The 25,880-nt window shown below is 44.8% G+C and overlaps 1 protein-coding gene across 1 annotated transcript in view; it reads right to left on the bottom strand.

Annotated features, from left to right (window-relative positions):
* Positions 1-25,788, bottom strand: part of LOC106584780 (mitochondrial glutamate carrier 1) — a 35,802-nt gene extending 10,014 nt beyond the window's left edge. The window contains exons 1-6 of the mRNA XM_045706074.2: positions 25,573-25,788; positions 15,879-16,134; positions 15,049-15,174; positions 13,537-13,592; positions 12,283-12,373; positions 4,037-4,094 (exon numbers count right to left, since the gene is read on the bottom strand). Coding sequence (XP_045562030.1) covers positions 4,037-4,094; positions 12,283-12,373; positions 13,537-13,592; positions 15,049-15,174; positions 15,879-15,898 — 351 coding nt within the window. The 5' untranslated portion in view covers positions 15,899-16,134; positions 25,573-25,788. The remainder of the gene's footprint in view (positions 1-4,036; positions 4,095-12,282; positions 12,374-13,536; positions 13,593-15,048; positions 15,175-15,878; positions 16,135-25,572) is intronic.
* Positions 25,789-25,880: the final 92 nt, after the last annotated feature.

Here is a 25,880-nt window from a genome sequence, read left to right as displayed (position 1 = left end):
AGGGCAAAAACCCAAAACATGCACCGCTTGGGGTCCCGAGGACCGACTTTGTGAAATGCTGTTCTAGGGGATAGATAGGCCTTCATTACTCCAGACGCTGTGTAAGATAGAGCACCACTACACCATTGGTTACAGTTATCGTCTATTTTACAATGAGGCTATGAAATCATGCTAATAGCAAAGACATTCAACCTCCTTACAGCTAATAGCTAGTATTAGCAACTCCGCAGTGTAACCGATAGGTCCAGAAGCTAGCTAATAGCTAATAGCTAGCAACTGACTAACTCCTATTTGTGTTACCAATAAGTGCAGGAGCTAGACCACACTACGGATAGCATTAACTAATATCCACTCTTGTTTTCCCTGTGTAATCCAGGCTGTAGTAACTGGATAATGGGATTTAAAGGTGAGATGGCCAGTTGGTACTGCTCCTAATTGAAATCAACCGTTCCCTGGGCTGTACTGAGCTACCTGCCTATGTCCTTATGGACTACAGGTTGACTACTACACTAACACAGAGAGACACACACACTCACGCTTTCCCTTTCTCACACATACTACGCACCCACGCACACACACACACACACACGTACAAACGCACACACATACACACTGTGCTCATGGTCCAATGACCTGAAATGGCTTATCTGGTTGATAACTCTAGTACAGCTGAACTACGTTAATCTCTTCCCACAGTCTCTGTCCGGCCAGGAAGACTAGTGAATTCTTTAATCTCTTCCCACAGTCTCTGTCTGGCCAGGAAGACTAGTGAATTCTTTAATCTCTTCCCACAGTCTCTGTCCGGCCAGGAAGACTAGTGAATTCTTTAATCTCTTCCCACAGTCTCTGTCCGGCCAGGAAGACTAGTGAATTCTTTAATCTCTTCCCACAGTCTCTGTCCGGCCAGGAAGACTAGTGAATTCTTTAATCTCTTCCCACAGTCTCTGTCCGGCCAGGAAGACTAGTGAATTCTTTAATCTCTTCCCACAGTCTCTGTCCAGCCAGGAAGACTAGTGAATAGTTGGTCACCTGCTGTGTTGCTAACTTCCTTATATCCTTAATGATGACATGCCAGAGATCTCTGACCTTCATAGAAGCTGCAGACAACATAATGTATAGACCTAGACTAGACATAGTGGTTATGTTGTATAGACCTAGACTCTACATAGTGGTTATGTTGTAGAGACCTTGACTAGACATAGTGGTTATGTTGTAGAGACCTAGACTAGACATAGTGGTTATGTTGTGGAGACCTAGACTAGACAAAGTGGTTATGTTGTAGAGACCTAGACTAGACATAGTGGTTATGTTGTGGAGACCTAGACTAGACTAGACATAGTGGTTATGTTGTAGAGACCTAGACTAGACTAGACATAGTGGTTATGTTGTGGAGACCTAGACTAGACTAGACATAGTGGTTATGTTGTAGAGACCTAGACTAGACTAGACATAGTGGTTATGTTGTGGAGACCTAGACTAGACTAGACTAGACATAGTGGTTATGTTGTGGAGACCTAGACTAGACTAGACATAGTGGTTATGTTGTATAGACCTAGACTAGACATAGTGGTTATGTTGTGGAGACCTAGACTAGACTAGACATAGTGGTTATGTTGTATAGACCTAGACTAGACATAGTGGTTATGTTGTGGAGACCTAGACTAGACTAGACATAGTGGTTATGTTGTGGAGACCTAGACTAGACTAGACATAGTGGTTATGTTGTATAGACCTAGACTAGACATAGTGGTTATGTTGTGGAGACCTAGACTAGACTAGACATAGTGGTTATGTTGTATAGACCTAGACTAGACATAGTGGTTATGTTGTGGAGACCTAGACTAGACTAGACATAGTGGTTATGTTGTGGAGACCTAGACTAGACTAGACATAGTGGTTATGTTGTGGAGACCTAGACTAGACTAGACATAGTGGTTATGTTGTGGAGACCTAGACTAGACTAGACATAGTGGTTATGTTGTGGAGACCTAGACTAGACTAGACATAGTGGTTATGTTGTGGAGACCTAGACTAGACTAGACATAGTGGTTATGTTGTGGAGACCTAGACTAGACATAGGGGTTATGTTGTGGAGACCTAGACTAGACTAGACATAGTGGTTATGTTGTGGAGACCTAGACTAGACATAGGGGTTATGTTGTGGAGACCTAGACTAGACTAGACATAGTGGTTATGTTGTGGAGACCTAGACTAGACATAGGGGTTATGTTGTGGAGACCTAGACTAGACTAGACATAGTGGTTATGTTGTGGAGACCTAGACTAGACATAGGGGTTATGTTGTGGAGACCTAGACTAGACTAGACATAGTGGTTATGTTGTGGAGACCTAGACTAGACTAGACATAGTGGTTATGTTGTGGAGACCTAGACTAGACTAGACATAGTGGTTATGTTGTGGAGACCTAGACTAGACTAGACATAGTGGTTATGTTGTGGAGACCTGTTACTGTACATTATCATGAATCAAAACCTTTTACAGTTGAATGAACAATCTGTACCAACACCTGAGAAACAACATGGCGACCATTAGACAACGTCTAAGAAGGCTGTATTATTTTCATATCAGTCCATTAGAGAGACCAGTTTAGTGAGAGCTAGAGAAGACAACAGCTGATAGCCAATGGGGCTGTGTGTGTGGCTGGGTACAGAGTGACTGAGACTGAGGAGTGTGTGGGTGGCTGGGTACAGAGTGACTGAGAATGAGACAGAGGTGTGTGTGTGTGTGTGTGTGTGTGTGTGTGTGTGTGTGTGTGTGTGTGTGTGTGTGTGTGTGTGTGTGTGTGTGTGTACCTGCCCTGCACCCACCACCCACTCACCTGACATGTACCTGTCCACCACCCACTCTACCTGCGCACCACCCACTCACCTGACATGCACCTGCCCACCACCCACTCTACCTGCCCACCACCCACTCACCTGACATGTACCTGTCCACCACCCACTCTACCTGACATGTACCTGTCCACCACCCACTCACCTGACTTGTACCTGCCCACCACCCACTCTACCTGACATGTACCTGTCCACCACCCACTCTACCTGCGCACCACCCACTCACCTGACATGCACCTGCTCACCACCCACTCACCTGACATGTACCTGTCCACCACCCACTCTACCTGACATGTACCTGTCCACCACCCACTCACCTGACATGTACCTGCCCACCACCCACTCACCTGACATGTACCTGCCCACCACCCACTCTACCTGCCCACCACCCACTCTACCTGACATGTACCTGTCCACCACCCACTCACCTGACATGTACCTGCCCACCACCCACTCTACCTGCCCACCACCCACTCACCTGACATGTACCTGTCCACCACCCACTCTACCTGCGCACCACCCACTCACCTGACATGCACCTGCCCACCACCCACTCTACCTGCCCACCACCCACTCACCTGAAATGTACCTGCCCACCACCCACTCTACCTGACATGTACCTGTCCACCACCCACTCACCTGACATGTACCTGCCCACCACCCACTCTACCTGACATGTACCTGTCCACCACCCACTCACCTGACATGTACCTGCCCACCACCCACTCTACCTGCCCACCACCCACTCACCTGACATGTACCTGTCCACCACCCACTCTACCTGCGCACCACCCACTCACCTGACATGCACCTGCCCACCACCCACTCTACCTGCCCACCACCCACTCACCTGAAATGTACCTGCCCACCACCCACTCTACCTGACATGTACCTGTCCACCACCCACTCACCTGACATGTACCTGCCCACCACCCACTCTACCTGACATGTACCTGTCCACCACCCACTCACCTGACATGTACCTGCCCACCACCCACTCTACCTGCCCACCACCCACTCACCTGACATATACCTGCCCACCACCCACTCTACTTGCCTACCACCCACTCTACTTGCCTACCACCCACTCTACCTGCCCACCACCCACTCTACCTGCCCACCACCCACTCTACCTGCCCACCACCCACTCACCTGACATGTACCTGCCCACCACCCACTCACCTGACATGTACCTGCCCCACACCCCGCCAGCATCTCTTTGACCAGGGTGAGCTTCTGACTGGAGAGAGACAGAGAGAGAGAGAGAGAGAGAGGAGAGAGAGAAAAAGAGAGAGAAAGACAGAGAGAGAGGGGGGGGGGGACAGACAGACAGACAGACAGTAAGACAGACAGACAGACAGACAGACAGACAGACAGACAGACAGACAGACAGACAGACAGACAGACAGACAGACAGACAGACAGACAGACAGACAGACAGACAGACAGACAGACAGACAGACAGACAGACAGACAGACAGACAGACAGACAGACAGACAGACAGACAGAAGGGGAGAGAAATAAACAAAAGAAAAGGGCATTAATATATATATGCTTGACATTAATATATATATGCTTGACATTAATATATATATGCTTGACATTAATATATATATGCTTGACATTAATATATATATGCTTGAGAATCATACAGCAACTGTGATGACTGACTGACTCTCTCTCTCGAGCCAACTGACATTTAGAGGGTGCTTATACAGATAGCTTGATATCTTTTTTTGTAAGGGAATAGCATAGAAAACATAGAAACATAGCATAGAAATCAAATGTGTTTATAAAGCCCTTTTTACATCAGCAGATATCAAAGTGCTGTACAGAAACCCAACCTAAAACCCCAAACAGCAAGCAATGCAGATGTAGAAGGACGGTGGCTTGGAAAAACTCCCTAGAAAGGCAAGAACCTAGGAAGAAACCTAGAGAGGAACCAGGCTATGAGGGGTGGCCAGTCCTCTTCTGTCTGTGCCGGGTGGAGATTATAAGACCACATGGCCATTAAGGCCAGATCATTCTTCAAGATGTTCAAACCTTCATAAATGACCAGTAGGGTCAAATAATTATCACAGTGGTTATAGAGGGTGCAAAAGATAAGCACTTTGTGACATTGGCTGATGTAAAAAGGGCTTTATAACTAAATGTGATTGATTGAGAGAGAGAAATCAGCCTCCTGTCATAACAAAAGGAAGACATCACATGTCACTGTGTCTAAGTTTTGTAGCTGATCTGTGACCAATGAAACAAACGTTTGGAAAACTGAACAGAGAGATACCATGAATCATTTACAAGATGGCCTAACAGTCAGCAGACTGGGTAATAATTCACAGTCAATCGTTTGCCTGCTCAGCCGTGGTCCAGTGTCTGTGCGGTGTGTGTGTGTGTGTGCGGTGTGTGTCATCATAGAGACAGAGATAGATAGATAGATGCACTAGAAACATATTCAATTTCACCCACGCACGCACGCACACACACTCACACACACACACACACACACACACACACACACACACACACACACACACACACACACACACACACACACACACACACACACACACACACACACACACACACATACCATCGGACACACCATTGGACAGAGCAGCGGGGGATAGTGGCCTCAGTAACAACAGATGTGCAGTATTGATATTTGTCATGTGATAGTGGTCTGCTCTCACATGCTCTACTTTTCCTTATTTTGACAAATTATTGATTTTCCAGAGATAAAATGGGATAGTTTTCCAGTAGTTTTCCAAAGAAAGGATAGAAACCCCTAGCCCAGAGATAGTTTTAAAGTAGTTTGACAGAGATACAGTGGGATAAAAAGAAAAGTAGTTCGTTTTATAGTTTTATATATATATATATATATATATATATATATATATATATATATATATATATATATATATATATATATATATATAGTTTTCCAGAGATATTTTTACAGTATTTTTCCAAATATGTTTTTTCAGTTTTTTTTCCAGAGATGGTTTTCCAGCAGTTTGACAGAGATGGTTTTCCAGTAGTTTGACAGTGATAGTTTTCCAGTAGTTTGACAGAGATGGTTTTCAGAGTAGTTTGACAGAGATGGTTTTCAAGTAGTTTTCCAGTAGTTTGACAGTGATAGTTTTCCAGTAGTTTGACAGTGATAGTTTTCCAGTAGTTTGACAGAGATGGTTTTCCAGGAGTTTGACAGAGATGGTTTTCCAGCAGTTTGACAGATGGTTTTCCAGTAGTTTGACAGAGATGGTTTTCCAGTAGTTTGACAGAGATGGTTTTCAAGTAGTTTTCCAGTAGTTTGACAGTGATAGTTTTCCAGTAGTTTGACAGTGATAGTTTTCCAGTAGTTTGACAGAGATGGTTTTCCAGGAGTTTGACAGAGATGGTTTTCCAGTAGTTTGACAGAGATGGTTTTCAAGTAGTTTTCCAGTAGTTTGACAGTGATAGTTTTCCAGTAGTTTGACAGAGATGGTTTTCCAGTAGTTTGACAGAGATGGTTTTCAAGTAGTTTTCCAGTAGTTTGACTTTCTTTCTAAAACTATCCGCCGCCATTGTTGCAACCCCTATTACCAGTCTGCACAACCTCTCTTTCGTGCCGTCCGAGATCCCTAAAGATTGGAAAGCTGCCGTGGTCATCCCCCTCTTCAAAGGGGGTGACACTCTAGACCCAAATTGCTATAGACCTATATCCATCCTGCCCTGCCTTTCAAAAGTCTTCGAAAGCCAAGTTAATAAACAGATCAGTGACCATTTCGAATCCCACCGTACCTTCTCTGCTGTGCAATCCAGTTTCCGAGCTGGTCATGGGTGCACCTCTGCCATGCTTAAGGTACTTGTCACGACACCTACGGAAGGTGTCCTCGCCCGGGCGGCGCTCGACGGTCGTCGTCGCCGGCCTACTAGCTGCCATCGATTTATGTTTCACGTTCTGTTAGTTAGGCCTAGGTTAGTTGCGCACCTGTTTTGTGTTAGTTGTTAGTGGGGAGGGGTATTTAGGCTAGTTAGTTAGGTTTGTTGTTTGTGCAGGATTGTTCGTTTGTCAGGGTGTGTTTTTCATGTGGTTCTGTATATTTTGGAGTTACTCTATTCCTTTTGGGCTGCGTCCCTGGTTACGTTCTTTTAAGGGTGGTGCGTTACTTTTGCACACCTTGCACTCCATACCTTGCATATTTTCCGTGTGGATATTTTTATTAAATTCATTAACGGAATCTTTCTGTCTCCTGCGCCTGACTCTTCGGAATCCACAAGCCACCCATTGTGACAGTACTAAACGATATCATAACCGCTATCGATAAAAGACATTACTGTGCAGCCATATTCATCGACCTGGCCAAGGCTTTCGACTCTGTCAATCACCGTATTCTTATCAGCAGACTCAATAGCCTTGGTTTCTCAAATGACTGCCTCGCCTGGTTCACCAACTACTTTGCAGATAGAGTTCGGTGTGTTAAATCGGAGGGCCTGTTGTCCGGACCTCTGGCAGTCTCTATGGGGGTACCACAGGGTTCAATTCTCGGGCCAACTCTTTTCTCTGTATATATCAATGATGTCGCTCTTGCTGCGGGTGATTCCCTGTTCCACCTCTATGCAGACGACACCATTCTGTATACATCTGGCCCTGCTTTGGACACTGTGTTAACCTCTTGACGGTCGCCTAGGATAGGGGGCGCTACAGCGATTTTTGAAAAAAATTTGTGCCCATTTTAAACGGCCTCCTACTCAAACTCAGAAGCTAGGATATGCATATAATTAATACTTGTGGATAGAAAATACCCTAAAGTTTCTAAAACTGTTTGAATGGTGTCTGTGAGTATAACAGAACTCATATGGCAGTCAAAACCCCGAGACCGATCGTAACAGGATGTGGAATTCTGAATTGCGGACTCAACTTCAGCACCCTGCCTATAAATCACACCATGAGCAATGGTTCATTGAGCACTTCCTATTGCTTCCACTAGATGTCCCCCGTCTTTACAAAGTGATTTGAGCCTTCTACTGTGAAAACTGAATGAATGAGACGCAGTGGAACGTGGTCACACGGAGAGGGCCGGCGCCCCTGGCTACCCTCCCCTTTCGAAACGTTTTGAAACACAATGCAATCGTCCCCCTTGAATCTTATTGGAGCTCTGGTTGAAAAAGGCCCTAAAGATGTATGTTATACAACGTTTGACATGTTTGAACGAACCTAAATTTTAAAAAAATGCATTTTGTTGAGAGAGAAGTCCCGCAGCCGACGGAAGTTTTGGAGCAGCCTTCAGAACGCGCTAACAAGAACAAGCTATTGGGATGTAAAGGATTAACTTTTTCGAACGAAAATACATTTGTTGTGGACCTGGGATTCCTGGAAGTGCTTTCTGATAAAGATAATCAAAGGTAAGGGATTATTGACAATAGTATACAAGAGTAGATTTGATATGCGATTGTTCCAAGATGGCGCTGACCTGTAACGGTAGCCTATTTTTCTGAGTATCGCATCCCCTTTTATCGCAAAGTGTGATTACCCAGTAAAGTTATTTTTAAATCTGGCATTACAGGTGCTTTCAAGAGATATTCATCTATAAATCTTAGAATGACAATATTACATTTTAAAAATGTTTTCGAATAGTAATTTAGTAAATTGTAGCGCTGTTTCACCGGATGCATTTGAGGGAAAATAGTTAGTCAACGTCACACGCCGATGTAAAATGCTGTTTTTATATATAAATATGAACTTTATCGTCCAAAAGAATGCATGTATTGTGTAACATGATGTCCTAGGTGTGTCATCTGATGAAGATTGTCAAAGGTTAGTGCTGCATTTAGCTGTTTTTTGGTTATTTGTGATGCATGTGGTTGGTCGGAAAATGGCTATGTGGCTACTTTTACGATATACTCCTCTAACATAATCTAATGTTTTGCTTTTGCTGTAAAGCCTTTTTGAAATCGGACAACGTGGTTCGATTCAGGAGAGTTGTATCTATAAAACGATATAACATAGTCCTATATTTGAAAAAATATATATATTAAATTTTGTTACGCTAATGGCGATAGGATTTTTCGCTGGATGTCCGTCCCGACCAGGGGTTAACTAACCTCCAAATGAGCTTCGATGCCATACAACACTCCTTCCGTGGCCTCCAACTGCTCTTAAACGCTAGTAAAACCAAATGCATGCTTTTCAACCGTTCGCTGCCTGCCTGGCCCTCGCTACATATTCGTCGCCAGACCCACTGGCTCCAGGTCATCTATAAGTCTATGATAGGTAAAGCTCCGCCTTATCACAGCTCACTGGTCACGATAACAACACCCACCCGTAGCACGCGTCCAGCAGGTATATCTCACTGGTCATCCCCAAAGCCAACATCTGCTTTGGCCTCCTTTCCTTCCAGTTCTCTGCTGCCAATGACTGGAACGAATTGCAAAAATCGCAGTTGTAAATGAGAACTTGTTCTCAACTGGCCTACCTGGTTAAATAAAGGTGAAATATATATTTTTTAAGAAAATGGTTTTCCAGTCGTTTTCCAGTATTTAGACAGAGATGGTTTTTCAGTAGTTTTCCAGTCATTTTCCAGTAGTTTGACAGAGATGGTTTTCCAGTAGTTTGACAGATGGTTTTCCGGTAGTTTGACAGAGATGTTTTTTTCAGTACTTTTCCAGTAGTTTGACAGAGATGGTTTTTCAGTAGTTTTCCAGATGGTTTTTCAGTAGTTTTCCAGTAGTTTTCCAGATGGTTTTTCAGTAGTTTTCCAGTAGTTTTCCAGATGGTTTTCCAATAGTTTTCCAGTAGTTTGACAGAGATGGTTTTTCAGATGGTTTTTCAGTAGTTTGACAGAGATGGTTTTTCAGTAGTTTTCCAGTCGTTTTCCAGTAGTTTTCCAGATGGATTTCCAGTCGTTTTTCAGTAGTTTTCCAGTCGTTTTCCAGTCGTTTTCCAGATGGATTTCCAGTCGTTTTCCAGATGGTTTTCCAGTCATTTTCCAGATGGTTTTCCAGTAGTTGGACAGAGATAGGATAGTAAGCAACAATGTATATGTCTAATCCTTGCTGTCAGTATATTGAAGGATTAACTAAATGTCACGACTGTCTGTAGAACGGGACCAAAGTGCAGCGTGTGTTTTGTTCCACATCTTATTTTCTCTGTGAAACTATGCAAGATATACAAATAAACTAATGAACAAAAACAACAAACCGTGACGAAGAGGTGCATCATACACTAACTCAAAAACAATCTCCCACACCCCAAGTGGGAAAAACAACAAAAGTATGATCTCCAATTAGAGACAACGATGACCAGCTGCCTCTAATTGGAGATCACCCCCCCCCAAAAAAACATAGAAATACAGAAACAAGAACATGACAACATAGAAAATCTAAACTAGACACAACCCCGTCACGCCCTGACCTGCTCTACCATAGAAAATAAAAGCTTCTATGGCCAGGACGTGACAGTACCCCCCCCCCCCCCCCCCCCCCCCCAAAGGTGCGGACTCCGAAAGCAAAAACATCTAACAAAAAATGTAACAAAAAAGGGAGGGTTAGGGTGGGTGTCTAATGTCGGTGGCAGCTCTGGTGCAGGATGAAGAACCCTCTCATCCTGCTTATCCGCCAGCATAGGAGGCGGCTCGGGTGCAAGACAACGAACCGACTCCTCCTGCAAATCCAGCATCATAGGAGGCGGCTCCGGTTCGGGGCGTAGCCCCCGCTTCTCCCGCCGATCCCTCCGCTTTTGTGTCACCGGACTGTGGATCGTCGTGGGAGGAACCAGACCGTGGACAGCGGACCGCTGTAGGCTCCAGACTGCGGGCCGCCGCTGGACGCTCCGGACTGCGGGCCGCCGCTGGAGGCTCCGGACTGCGGGCCGTCTCAGGAGGCTCCGGACTGCGGGCCGTCTCAGGAGGCTCCGGACTGCGGGCCGTCTCAGGAGGCTCCGGACTGCGGGCCGTCTCAGGAGGCTCCGGACTGCGGGCCGTCTCAGGAGGTTTGATGCGTGGCACAGGTGGCGCCAGACTGGTAACACGCACCTCAGGGCGAATGCGGGGAGCAGGAACAGGACACCTCGGACTGGGCAGGCGCACTGGAGCCTGATGCGTGAAACTGGTGCATATGACACCGAACTGGTGTCACGCTCCTCAGCACGCCCGCTCTGCAGCGCTCTCAATGCTAACACCTCTCTCCGGAATCTTGCGTCGAGTTCCTCACTCGTCTCCCTGACTGGCTCTGGTTCACCCCTCAGCTCTCCACGGTAAGCACGAGGAGTTGGCTCAGGTCCCAAACCTGAATCCACCAAACTCCCCGTGTGCCCCCCCCCCCAGCAATTTATTTTGGAGCTGCCTCTCGGGCTTCCGTCGTTGCCGTGCTAGTTCCTCGTATTGTCGCCATTCCTCTCTCGCTGTCTCCGCCTGCTTGCCTTGATGGTATAACGCCTCGTAATATCGCCGTTCTGCTCTCGCTGCTTCAATCTCCTCCTTTGGACGGCGATACTCCCCGGGCCTTGTCCAGGGTCCTGCCCCATCCAGGATTTCCTCCCAGGTCCAGTCCTCCTGACCACGCTGCTTGGTCTGTTGGTGGTGGGAGATTCTGTCACGGCTGTCTGAAGAATGGGACCAAAGTGCAGCGTGTGTTTTGTTCCACATCTTATTTTCACTGTGAAACTATGCAAGATATACAAATAAACTAATGAACAAAAACAACAAACCGAGACGAAGAGGTGCAACATACACTAACTCAAAAACAATCTCCCACACCCCAAGTGGGAAAAACAACTACTTAAGTATCCCTGTGGCTCAGTTGGTAGAGCATGGTGTTTGCAATGCCAGCATGGTGTGTGCAACGCCAGGGTTGTGGGTTCGATTCCCACGGGGGGCCAGTACAAAAAAATATATAAAAAAAATGCATGAAATGAAATGTATGTATTCACTACTGTAAGTCACTCTGGATAAGAGTGTCTGCTATATGACTAAAATGTAAAATGTAAATGTAAGTATGATCTCCAATTAGAGACAACGATGATCAGCTGCCTCTAATTGGAGATCATCTCCCCCCCAAAAAACATAGAAATACAGAAACAAGAACATGACAACATAGAAAATCGAAACTAGACTCAACCCCGTCACGCCCTGACCTACTCTACCATAGAAAATAAAAGCTTCTATTGTCAGGACGTGACACTAAAGCAGAAAGTTAAAGTAGAAAACCAATCAAAGAAACAGAATGTGTTCCAAATTGTACACTATTCCTTATTTAGTGCACTACTTTGTACCAGGGCCTATAGGGATCAGGTCAAAAGAAGTGCACTATAAAGGGAATAGGGTACCATTTGGAACGAAGACACAGTGAAACAGACAGCCCAACGTGTCAGGGATTGTATTGGCTCCGAGACCTCTCTTTCTCTCTGTTCGTGTGTGTGTGTTCGTGTGTCTTAGTCATCACATCTTACCCATCCTTGGAGAGGTATTGTCTGAAGAAGTCATTTGCTGCTAGTTTGATGGCTTTCTCTGGCGTGACAAGGGTTAGGTTCACCGCAGACCCTGTAACAATGAGAGAAAGTGAGAGATAGAGAGAGATGGAAGGAGAGGGAGCGAGAAAGAGATGGAAAGAGAGGGAGCGAGAGAGAGATAGAGGGAGAGTGAGAGAGAGGGGAGGGAGAGAGAGAGAGCGAGAGAGATGGAGGGAGGGAGAGAGAGCAAGAGAGATGGAGGGAGGAAGAGAAAGAAGAAAGAGGTAGAGAGAGGGGAGGTAGAGAAAGAAGAGAGAGGTAGAGAGAGGGGAGGGAGAGCGAGAGAGAGGCAGAGAGGGGAGGGAGAGCGAGAGAAAGAGGCAGAGAGAGGGGAGAGAGAGCGAGAGAGAGAGGCAGAGAGAGGGGAGAGAGAGCGAGAGAGAGAGGCAGAGAGAGGGGAGAGAGAGAAAGAAGAGAGACAGAGAGAGAGGAGGGAGAGAAAGAAGAGAGGCAGAGAGAGGGGAGGGAGAGTGAGAGAGGCAGAGAGAGGCAGAGAGAGGAGAGGGAGAGCGAGAGAGAGAGACAGAGGAGAGAAGAAAGAGAGAGACAGAGAGAGAGAGACAGAGAGAGAGGAGAGAGAGAGAGACAGAGGAATTATGCTTTTTCCAGTCACACACAGCAGGCATATTTTTGTGCATTATGTTCCCAGACCTGAGGCTGTCCTGTATACCTGAGGATGTCCTGTATACCTGAGGATGTCCTGTATACCTGAGGATGTCCTGTATACCTGAGGCTGTCCTGTATACCTGAGGATGTCCTGTATACCTGAGGATGTCCTGTATACCTGAGGCTGTCCTGTATACCTGAGGATGTCCTGTATACCTGAGGCTGTCCTGTATACCTGAGGATGTCCTGTATACCTGCGGCTGTCCTGTATACCTGAGGATGTCCTGTATACCTGAGGATGTCCTGTATACCTGAGGAGGTCCTGTATACCTGAGGAGGTCTTGTATACCTGAGGCTGTGGTTAGCTGTGTGCTGGTGAGAGTGAGTTGTCTCACGGCTATAAGCAGCCCTGATAGTCTCAGTGTTCAGCAGTGGTCAGCAACTTTCAATAGGACCTCACTGTGCTACGTTTGTCTTTAGTATGTACCTGCCACTTTCTGGTGCACACACACACACACACACACACACACACACACACACACACACACACACACACAAATATACTTCCACGTCCTCACCCGAACCTACCTCTGTACATCCCAAAGTATCCCTCTGAGCGGATGGTCTTGATAAGGCAGTCAGACCTACAAGAAACAACCAACTAGTTACTACAACATATAACATCAACTAGTTACTACAACATCAACTAGTTACTACAACATATAACCCCAACTAGTTACTACAACATCAACTAGTTACTACAACATATAACCCCAACTAGTTACTACAACATCAACTAGTTACTACAACATATAACATCAACTAGTTACTACAACATCAACTAGTTACTACAACATATAACCCCAACTAGTTACTACAACATCAACTAGTTACTACAACATATAACATCAACTAGTTACTACAACATCAACTAGTTACTACAACATATAACATCAACTAGTTACTACAACATCAACTAGTTACTACAACATATAACCCCAACTAGTTACTACAACATCAACTAGTTACTACAACATATAACCCCAACTAGTTACTACAACATCAACTAGTTACTACAACATATAACATCAACTAGTTACTACAACATATAACACCAACTAGTTACTACAACATCAACTAGTTACTACAACATATAACATCAACTAGTTACTACAACATATAACACCAACTAGTTACTACAACATATAACATCAACTAGTTACTACAACATATAACATTAACTAGTTACTACAACATATAACACCAACTAGTTACTACAACATATAACATCAACTAGTTACTACAACATATAACATCAACTAGCTACAACATATAACATCAACTAGTTACTACAACATATAACATCAACTAGTTACTACAACATATAACATCAACTAGTTACTACAACATATAACACCAACTAGTTACTACAACATATAACACCAACTAGTTACTACAACATATAACATCAACTAGTTACTACAACATATAACACCAACTAGTTACTACAACATATAACATCAACTAGTTACTACAACATATAACATCAACTAGCTACAGCACATAACATCAACTAGTTACTACAACATATAACATCAACTAGTTACTACAACATATAACATCAACTAGTTACTACAACATATAACATCAACTAGTTACTACAACATATAACATCAACTAGTTACTACAACATATAACATCAACTAGTTACTACAACATCAACTAGTTACTACAACATCAACTAGTTACTACAACATATAACATCAACTAGTTACTGCAACATATAACATCAACTAGTTACTACAACATATAACATCAACTAGTTACTACAACATCAACTAGTTACTACAACACCAACTAGTTACTACAACATATAACCCCAACTAGTTACTACAACATAAGATAACTGCATTTGCCTTGATGACAGCTTTGCACACTCTTGGCATGAGTGAGTGAGTGAGTGAGTGAGTGAGTGAGTGAGTGAGTGAGTGAGTGAGTGAGTGAGTGAGTGAGTGAGTGAGTGAGTGAGTGAGTGAGTGAGTGAGTGAGTGAGTGAGTGAGTGAGTGAGTGATTGAGTGAGTGAGTGACTGTGTACATACATGCTGGTGTAGAGGCGTGATCCATTTTGCTGGTTCTGCAGGCGGGTCTTGGCCAAGTCAATGGGAAACACACAGCTCACACCGATCAGCCCTGCTATTCCACCATTTATCAACTTGGCAGGCAAACTGGGGGAGGAGAGGAGCAAGAGGGAGGGAGGAAGGGAGATGGAGGAAGAGGGAGGGAGGGAGATGGAGAGAGGAGGAAGAGGGAGGGAGGGAGATGGAGGAAGAGGGAGGGAGGGAGGGAGGGAGATGGAGAGAGGAGGAAGAGGGAGGGAGGGAGATGGAGGAAGAGGGAGGGAGGGAGGGAGATGGAGAGAGGAGGAAGAGGGAGGGGAAAGGAGGAAGAGGGAGGGGGAGGGAGATGGAGAGAGGAAGAAGGAGGGGAAGGAAGAAGGAAGAGAAGGAATTAGGGGAGAAGGAGGAGAAAAATAATGCTGTGGTGAAATATCGCTGCAGATCACATCTGTCGCTTTCATAGTGTTACAGGGGACAATATCCCACCGCTGACACCAAATGTGGCGCTATGTTAATTTTATCAGCTATGGTACAAATATGATACATGCAACATGTAGATTTTATAGAACACGGGGACCTTGAATAAACTCTGAGGGAGGAGCACACTTGTTTAACATTGAAGAATATAGTGCTATGCTTAACAATTTTCAGATCTGTTTTCTTATACACAAGTTGTGTCTGAAATGGCACCCTTTTCCCTATATAGTGCACTACTTTTTACCAGGGCCTGCATATTAGTGCACGATATAGGGAATAGGGTGCCATTTGAGGGAGACACCACAGTTAAATGTTAACTGCTAATGCATACTAACCTGATCTGCTTGTCAGCCATTTAATTTCTCTGTGTTGATGTGTTCCACAATACAACTGCCCGTCTGTCTGAAGGTTTGAGCCAGTCAGGACATCTGTTGTGTGTTTGTTTCTCTAGTCTATAATGGAGACTCGTTGCTTGTCAGCTCTTTCTTGGTTTCTGTGTCTTTCAAACTGTATTTGTTTCAGTCAGTCAGTCACTTTGCTTGTCTGTCCGATGGTGTCTGAAGCGCTGGTCGGTAGAGGTTGAGGGGATATCTGAAACAGATAGAAGATGAGAAAGAGCGAGCCTGTTAGTTAATAACACCAAGGAGTTGTTGGTTAACAACACCAAGGAGTTGTTAGTTAATAACACCAAGGAGTTGTTGGTTAACAACACCAAGGAGTTGTTGGTTAATAACACCAAGGAGTTGATGTTAACAACACCAAGGAGTTGATGGTTAACAACACCAAGGAGTTGTTGGTTAACAACACCAAGGAGTTGTTGGTTAATAACATAAAGGAGTTGATGGTTAATAACATAAAGGAGTTGATGGTTAACAACACCAAGGAGTTGTTGGTTAATAACATAAAGGAGTTGTTGGTTAATAACATAAAGGAGTTGATGGTTAACAACACCAAGGAGTTGTTGGTTAATAACATAAAGGAGTTGTCCACTGATATGTGTCAACAACTGGTGGCTTGATAAGTCTGGCACACCCGCACGCACACCCACACACAGTAATCATACAACATTATTTCCTAAGATGTTTTCAACATGAACTAAGTACCCTTATGAGCTGCTATATGCATTCAGTTGACAGTATCCTCGCGCCAAAAGGTTGTTAAAGGGTTATGCAGGCTTATAACAAGCTTATAGCAAGTTATAAGGCATTATACGTGCAGGCTTGAAGTGAGGGATAGGTAAAGAGCTACACAGTTTGACATACTGTGTATCAATGGTATTCCATCAATAGAGCTAACTCAATGATAACTGTCCCTCTCTCCCTCTGATTCTTTCTTTGTCCACTGAACTACAGGTGTGTCAGGTCTAAAATAGTGACAATGTGGGTTTTAGTGAGGGGAACATTACAGAACCACCTAACCACAGTATGAGATATTTGTGAAAACGTGACTAACAGCTCTCCTATAGTTATTACAGTATTTAGGTACTTCGTTATTACAGTATTTAGGTACTTCGTTATTACAGTATTTAGGTACTTCGTTATTACAGTATTTAGGTACTTCGTTATTACAGTATTTAGGTACTTCGTTATTACAGTATTTAGGTACTTCGTTATTACTTATTTATTACAGTATTTAGGTACATAGTTATTACAGTATTTAGGTACTTCGCTATTACAGTATTTGGTACTTAGAAATTACAGTATTTAGGTACAGTATTTAGTATTTGGTACTTAGAAATTACAGTATTTAGGTACAGTATTTAGTATTTGGTACTTAGAAATTACAGTATTTAGGTACAGTATTTAGTATTTGGTACTTAGAAATTACAGTATTTAGGTACAGTATTTAGTATTTGGTACTTAGAAATTACAGTATTTAGGTACAGTATTTAGGCACTTCATAATTACAGTATTTAGGTACTTAGTTATTACTGTATTTTTAGGTACATTTTACATTTACATTTTAGTCATTTAGCAGACGCTCTTATCCAGAGCGACTTACAGTAGTGAACGCATACATTTCATACATTTTTTTCTGTGCTGGCCCCCCGTGGGAATTGAACCCACAACCCTGGCGTTGCAAACACCATGCTCTACCAACTGAGCTACAGGGAAGGCCCAGGTACTTCTTTATTACAGTATTTAGGTACTTAGTAATTACTTATTCAGGTACAGTATTTAGGCACTTCATAATTACAGCATTTAGGTACTTCGTTATTACTGTATTTTTAGGTACTTCTTTATTACAGTATTTAGGTACTTAGTAATTACTTATTTAGGTACAGTATTTAGGTACTTAGTTATTACTGTATTTAGGTAAGCTATTACAGTATATAATCTTGCATACTTTCCTGCTTATAAATATTTGTAACAATAATCAGGGGGTATTGATGGGTGGCATGATGCCAAAACTCATCAGTATACTGTACTGACATTACGTTTGTGTTGCCTTGATAACAGACAATATCTGGATGTAATAAATGTATCACTAGTCACTTTAAACAATGCCACTTTATATAATATTTACATACCCTACATTACTCATCTCATATGTATATACTGTACTCTATACCATCTACTGCATCTTGCCAATGCCGCACCACCATCGCTCATCCATATATTTATATGTACATATTCTTATTCATTCCTTTACACTTGTGTGTATTAGGTAGTTGTGAAATTGTTAGATTACTTGTTAGATATTACTGCACAGTCGTAACTAGAAGCACAAGCATTTCGCTACACTCGCATTAACATCTGCTAACCATGTGTATGTGACCAATAAAATTTGATTTGAATGTGTGTTGCCTTGCTTGCGTGCAAGTTATGCGTTTACAGGGTAGCCTACATTCAAATGTATGTTCTTCAGCAATCAGAGTTGAATTGGTGAACCAGAAAGAACAAACCTTCATGTAGTGGTTTTAAATCTGAAACAGACTGGTGGGATGATGTAGAGAGAGGAGATGTGGCCTACAGAGAGCAGTGAACACAGCAAATCTGTTTCCATTTCCCCCTCCACACGCTCCACCCCCTTCCTCAACCTATCACGACGTCTCTCTCTGCCAGCTGTGACCCATCTACATCTCCTCCTCCTCTACCTCCCTCCCCCCTCCTTCCTCCCTCCCCCCTCCTTCTCTATCTCCCCCCTCCCTCCTCTACCTCCCCCCTCCTTCTCTACCTCTCCCTCCTCTACCTCCCCCCTCCTTCTCTACCTCCCCCCTCCCTCCTCTACCTCCCCCTCCTTCTCTACCTCCCCCTCCCTCCCCCTCCTTTTCTACCCCCCCTTCTCTACCTCCCCCCTCCTTCTCTATCTCCCCCCTCCCTCCTCTACCTCCCCCCTCCTCCTTCTCTACCTCCCCCTCCTCCTCTACCTCCCCCCTCCTTCTCTACCTCCCCCCTCCTTCTCTACCCCCCCTTCTCTACCTCCCCCCTCCTTCTCTATCTCCCCCCTCCCTCCTCTACCTCCCCCCCTCCTCCTTCTCTACCTCCCCCTCCTCCTCTACCTCCCCCTCCCTCCTCTACCTCCCCCCTCCCTCCTCCTTCTCTACCTCCCCCCTCCTTCTCTACCTCCCCCTCCTTCTCTACCTCCCCCTCCTTCTCTATCTCCCCCTCCTCTACCTCCCTCCTCCACCTCTTTTCCTTCCTGTCGATCATGACTCTCCAACACAGGGCTTCCTTTCTTTTGCTGACTGTACTTTTTCTTTGAAACAAAAATAAAGATCTGACCACGCCTCCTTTCAAGACCGGACCCCGCCTCCTTTCTAGACCGGACGCCGCCTCCTTTCTACACCGGACCACGCCTCCTTTCTAGACCAGGCCCCGCCTCCTTTCTAGACCGGACGCCGCCTCCTTTCTACACCGGACCACGCCTCCTTTCTACACCGGACCCCGCCTCCTTTCTAGACCAGGCCCCGCCTCCTTTCTAGACTGGACCACGCCTCCTTTCTAGACCGGACCACGCCTCCTTTCTACACCGGACCACGCCTCCTTTCTACACCGGACCACGCCTCCTTTCTACACCGGGCCCCGCCTCCTTTCTAGACCAGGCCCCGCCTCCTTTCTAGACCAGGCCCCGCCTCCTTTCTAGACCGGACCACGCCTCCTTTCTAGATAGATATATTCATGCAGCGAGTTCTGTCTGTCTGTCTCTCTTGCTCTCTCAATCCTCTGAACTAATATCTATTAGTCCTACCAGGAATGCACTCCCACGCAGGGATAATAGTTTTCTATCTGACGTGTGTGTGTGTTGCAAGAGAGAGATGTGTGTTGTCAGTTCAACACTGACTCACCACTAAAATCCATCTGGAGAACGATTTTACTGTCATAGTTGTAACATGTAGCTATGTAGTCAGTCAAACATTACATATTAGCAACATCATCTGAACCATACATCTACAACAGTACCAGCAACATGTAGGTGTACATACTAGTAAACAGCAATAATGTAGGTGTACATACTAGTAAACAGCAATAATGTAGGTGTACATACTAGTAAACAGCAATAATGTAGGTGTACATACTAGTAAACAGCAATAATGTAGGTGTACATACTAGTAAACAGCAATAATGTAGGTGTACATACTAGTAAACAACAATAATGTAGGTGTACATACTAGTAAACAACAATAACGTAGGTGTACATACTAGTAAACAACAATAACGTATGCAACAATGTTAGAAAGAGTAGAATCCAGATGTTCTCTTTAGAACAGCTGAGGACAGGAAACAGCTGAGGACAGGAAACAGCTGAGGGCAGGAAACAGCTGAGGGACAGGAAACAGCTGAGGACAGGAAACAGCTGAGGACAGGAAACAGCTGAGGGCAGGAAACAGCTGACGGACAGGAAACAGCTGAGGGACAGGAAACAGCTGAGGGACAGGAAACAGCTGAGGGACAGGAAACAGCTGAGGACAGAAAACAGCTGACGGACAGGAAACAGCTGACGGACAGGAAACAGCTGAGGGACAGGAAACAGCTGACGGACAGGAAACAGCTGACGGACAGGAAACAGCTGACGGACAGGAAACAGCTGAGGGACAGGAAACAGCTGACGGACAGGAAACAGCTGAGGGACAGGAAACAGCTGACGGACAGGAAACAGCTGACGGACAGGAAACAGCTGACGGACAGGAAACAGCTGAGGGACAGGAAACAGCTGACGGACAGGAAACAGCTGAGGACAGGAAACAGCTGATGGTTTAAATACTGAGTAAAATGCATCCAGATGGATTAGGGAGCTCAGGTTAGAGGACACAGACTGTCTGTCCTTTAAAGACTGATAACGCTGATCAATAACCAATAGGAGGGGGGAATGAGTGCAATCGGAAAGTATTCAGACCCATTCCCTTTTTACACATTTTGTTACGTTACAACCTTATTATAAAATGGATTAAATATTTGTTTTCTCTCAATCTACACACAATACCCTATAGTAAAAAAATGAAAAAAGGTTTTGAGAAATGTTCAGACGCTTTGCTATGACACACGAAATTAAGCTCAGGTGCATCCTGTTTCCATTGATCATCCTTGAGATGTTTCTACAACTTGATAGGAGTCCACCTGTGGTAAATTCAATTGATTGGACATGATTTGGAAAGGCACACACCTGTCTATATAAGGTCTCACAGTTGACAGTGCTTGTCAGAGCAAAAACCAAGCCATGAGGTTGAAGGAATTGTCCGTTGAGCTCCAAGACAGGATTGTGTCAAGGCACAGATCTGGGGAAGGGTACCAAAACATTTCTGCAGCATTGAAGGTCCCAAAGAACACATTGGCCACCATTATTCTTAAATGGAAGAAGTTTGGAACAACCAAGACACTTCCTAGAGCTGGCCGCCGGCTAAACTGAGCAATTGGGAGAGAAAGGCCTTGGTCAGGGAGGTGACCAAGAACCCAATGGTCACTGACAGAGCTCTAGAGTTCCTCTGTGGAGATGGGAGAACCTTCCAGAAGGACAACCATCTCTGCACCACTCACCAATCAGACCTTTATGGTAGAGTGGTCAGACGGAAGCCACTCCTCAGTAAAAGGCACATGACAGCCCACTTGGAGTTTGCCAAAAGGCACCTAAAGACTCTCAGACCAAGAGAAACAAGATTCTCTGGTCTGATGACACCAAGATTGAACTCTTTGGCCTGAATGCCAAGCATCACGTCTGGAGGAAATAGTTTGCAAGCCCTGTCACATCCGACAAGCGTCAGAGCTGGTGTAGTAGGGTTCAATCTTAGTCCTGTTTGATGGCTTGTTGGAGGGCACAGCGGGATTTCTTATAAGCGTCCGGATTAGTGTCCCGCTCCTTGAAAGCCAGCAGCTCTAGCCTTTAGCTCAGTGAGGATGTTGCCTGTAATCCATGGCTTCTGGTTGGGATATGTACGTATGTAACTGATGTGAAATGGCTAGTTAGTTAGCGGTGGTGTGCGCTAATAGCATTTCAATCAGTGACGTCACTCGCTCTGAGACTTGAAGTAGGGTTTCCCTTTGCGTTGCAAGGGCCGCGGCTTTTGTGGCGCGATGGGTAACGATGCTTCGTGGGTGTCAGTTGTTGATGTGTGCCAGGGTCCCTGGTTTGAGCCCAGGTTGGGGCGAAGAGAGGGACGGAACCTACACGGTCACTGTGGGGATGACGTCGGCGATGCACTTATTGACTGAGGTGTTATACTCCTCAATGCCATTGGATGAATCCCAAAAATATTCCAGTCTGTGATAGCAAAACAGTCCTGTAGCTTAGCATCCACGTCATCAGACCACTTCCGTATTGAGCGAGTCACTGGTACTTCCTGCTTGAGTCTTTTCTTGTAAGCAGGAATCAGGAGGATAAAGTTATGGTCAGATTTGCCAATTGGAGGACGAGGGAGAGCTTCATACGAGTCTCTGTGTGTGGAGTAAAGGTGGTCTAGAGTTTTTTTCCCCCTCTGGTTGCACATGTGACGTGCTCATAGAATGAGGTCAAACGGATTTAAGTTTTCCTGCATTAAAGTCGACGGCCACTAGGTGTGCCACTTCTGGGTGAGCGGTTTCCTGTTTGCTATTGACCTTATACAGCTCGTTGAGTGCGGTCTTAGTGCCTGCATCGGTTTGTGGTGTTAAATAGACAGCTGCGAAAAATATAGATGAAAACTCTCTTGGTTAATAGTGTAGTCTACAGCTTATTATGAGGTATTCTACCTCAGGTGAGCAATACCTAGAAACGTCCTTAATATTAGTGATCACACACCAGCTGTTGTTGACAAATAACATAACAATAAATGGTGCGTGTCTATCAGTAGACTACAGTAGATACCAGACATGCCTTAAATCTTTGATATTATTTGGCATCTAATAACATATAGGCTAGGCCACTTAGTAGACACTTTTATCCCAAGTGATTTATTACAGTTCTTACAGTGAGCGCATACATGTTTTTGTATTTACGTGATTCCTGTAGGAGTTGAACCCACCACCTTGGTGTTGCCTGCTCCACGACCTTACCAACTGAGCCACACAGGACTACTCTCAATCTCTGCACTTGTGTTGAATCACATCTCTGTCTTTTTGAAAGAGCACTGTGTACCGTAATTGCAGCCGAGATGTTATGGTCTCTCAGGTTTGGACGCTAGAGTGTGATTATATTTATGGGCATAGAGGCTACTAGACAAGAGTTATGCACCAGGAAGGATCATATTTGTGGTTTCACAAATAAATCAGATTACTCTTTCCTCTTCCTGCTCTAGGATTATAAACCTAATACCCATCTACAGAATCACTCTCTTTTTATTTCTCTCTCTGTATCTATAATCGACCTCTCCCTTCTGTGTCCATCCGTCCGTCTCTGTCTGCCTTTTTTTCCTTCTTTGTCTGCGCCTCTCTCTCTCGATCACTCTCTGTCTGTCTGCCCCGCTCCCTCTGTCTGCCCCGCTCTCTCTGTCTGCCCCACTCTCTCTGTCTGCCCCACTCTCTCTGTCTGCCCCGCTCTCTCTCGCTCTCTCCCTCTGTCTGCCCCACTCTGTCTGTCTGCCCCGCTCTCTCTCGCTCTCTCCCTCTGTCTATCCCGCTTTCTCTCTCTGTCTGCCTCGCTCTCTCTCTCTATCCCTCTGTCTACCTCGCTTTCTCTCTGTCTGCCTCGCTCTCTCTGTCTGCCCCGCTCTCTCCCTCTGTCTATCTCGCTTTCTCTCTGTCTGCCTCGCTCTCTCTCTGTCTGCCTCGCTCTCTCTCTGTCTGCTTCTGTCTACCTCGCTCTGTATGCCTCACTCTCTCTCTCTGTCTTCCACGCTCTCTCTGTCTGCCTCGATCTCTCTCTCCCCTGTCTACCTCGCTCGGTATGCCTCTCTCTCTCCCTCTGTCTACCTCGCTCTGTATGCCTCTCTCTCCCTCTGTCTACCTCACTCTGTCTGCCTCTCTCTCTCTTTCTCTCTCTCCAACATCTGGACAGAGGTATAGACCTATCAAGCCTCTAATTGAGAAGCTTCAGAATAGTCTGTTTATTTCTATGAACATCATTGTGTTTCAGTCTTACAGTCAGCAGCATTTATCATTTTCTCAGTGTCAGAAAAGATGGATCGCCTACGGTGACTAACAAATAGAGAGAATCAACTTCCTTGTGGGTTTTTGATGTATTTGTCTTTGCTACTAGACACTGTGTGGCCTTGAATGTCTCCTCTCACTGGTCAGCAACACATCCATTTATCTTCTAGCCAGGCAGAGTGAGATAGCAACACTCATGAGGTTTAGTCTACGCCTTCTGCGGAGTTGGTCCTCATTCCTATGGAATGTAAAATAAAAAGAGCAGTAGCATACAGATACAATAGCCTACTGATTGCTGTGAAGAAGTTCTACTCATAGGTTGTCTATAACTTATATTTTGAATATATTTCACACAAAAAAAAGAATTTAGCTAAAACACCCAAAGGCCAAACATGTGGATAATTCTCTATGGACTGTAGGTTAAGTAGGTCTAACCACATGAGACATCTTTCCATTCAAACTAAGACATAGACCGCTCAGGGTGTCAGTCCAAGGACAGGATTTAAAAATCATTTCACAGCTGCAATAGAATGGTTGACACACGACTGGGACTTGCAACACAGCAGTCCTGCACTGTCTGCCATGGTATAAATCATGCTTAAATCGGGAATGTAGCATAATGAATATGATAACCCATAAATCACACTGTGCACGCAGACAATTACGCAACGATCACGACCCAGCAATTTGAGTTCCATATTCTCTACACATGCGCAGAGCTCCTAGTCCCAGATTCTCTCTCTCACACACACACACACACACACACACACGCCTGTGTCTGAAATCGGCTTCAGGCAGGCTGTCACACGACAATCGTTACGCCCACCCTCCGAGGTCTCCTGGGACTGCAAGGGAAACATGTATATCCCGCTGTCCGAACCGCTAATCCGGGGATAAAAAACCCATCTCGACCCGGTCGGAGTTAGTAAACTAACATGTACACCAAATCGGCATTTCCTAGCAAATGTGCTGCAAAATTATTCCCAACGAGAGATTAAATCCGTGTCCTCACGGCTACTTCTAGTGGTATTGGATGTTACCTAAACTACATTATCATCGTAGCCTACGGTAGCTACATCCCCGCTTCAGCGTGTGAGGAACGGTAAAGTCGCAATAACCATCCGCTATTTAAATTGATAGGCTACCGGTATTGTTACCGTTATTTCAAATCATCTTCCATAAAAACCTAAATCAAACTGTATTCATGTCAAATCACAACAGGGAATCATATCCTGCCACATAACGGGAAACGATTGGCTCTTTTGACTGAAGAGGAATGGTAGCAGCGCACCGCCGTTGCTCAGAGCAGATTGCTGGAATTAGATGAAACGTTAACTACCGGGTGCTCACTACACATGAATTACAACCATTCTCTATTCTGTAAACTCAACAACAACAACAAAAAATGCATCCTATATTTATCAAGTAGTTGAGGTTTGCCTAATATCACAACGCGCTATTTCTCCGTTATCCATGAAGACATGCTTTATCAGAAATGATTAGATGATGATAGCACACATTATTCACATACCGTGTTGTACAGTTTCCGTTCATTCAGATGGATAATATCTGGGTTTTGACAATAACCGTTTTCCTCTGGTGTCCTTCTCGCTTGCTGGCAGTCTGCTTGTTAACCTGCCGGTGTTACTAGCATTTGTGTCCCTTGGAGGGAGGTAGAGAGAAGGGGTGGGAGGGAGAAGAGAAGAGAAGGGGCGATGATGGGAGAGAGATGTGTATATATATTATATACATATATTAGGATCTATGGCCTCGAGTGGCCGGTAGATTTCCAGTGACTGCAAAGGTGTACAGCTGAGGTAACTGACAAAATAAAGGAGG

The sequence above is a fragment of the Salmo salar genome, chromosome 23 (assembly GCF_965601325.2).
Source record: "Salmo salar chromosome 23, fSalSal1, whole genome shotgun sequence".
Lineage (NCBI taxonomy): Eukaryota > Metazoa > Chordata > Actinopteri > Salmoniformes > Salmonidae > Salmo > Salmo salar.
This window is presented reverse-complemented; position numbering and strand designations above follow the sequence as displayed.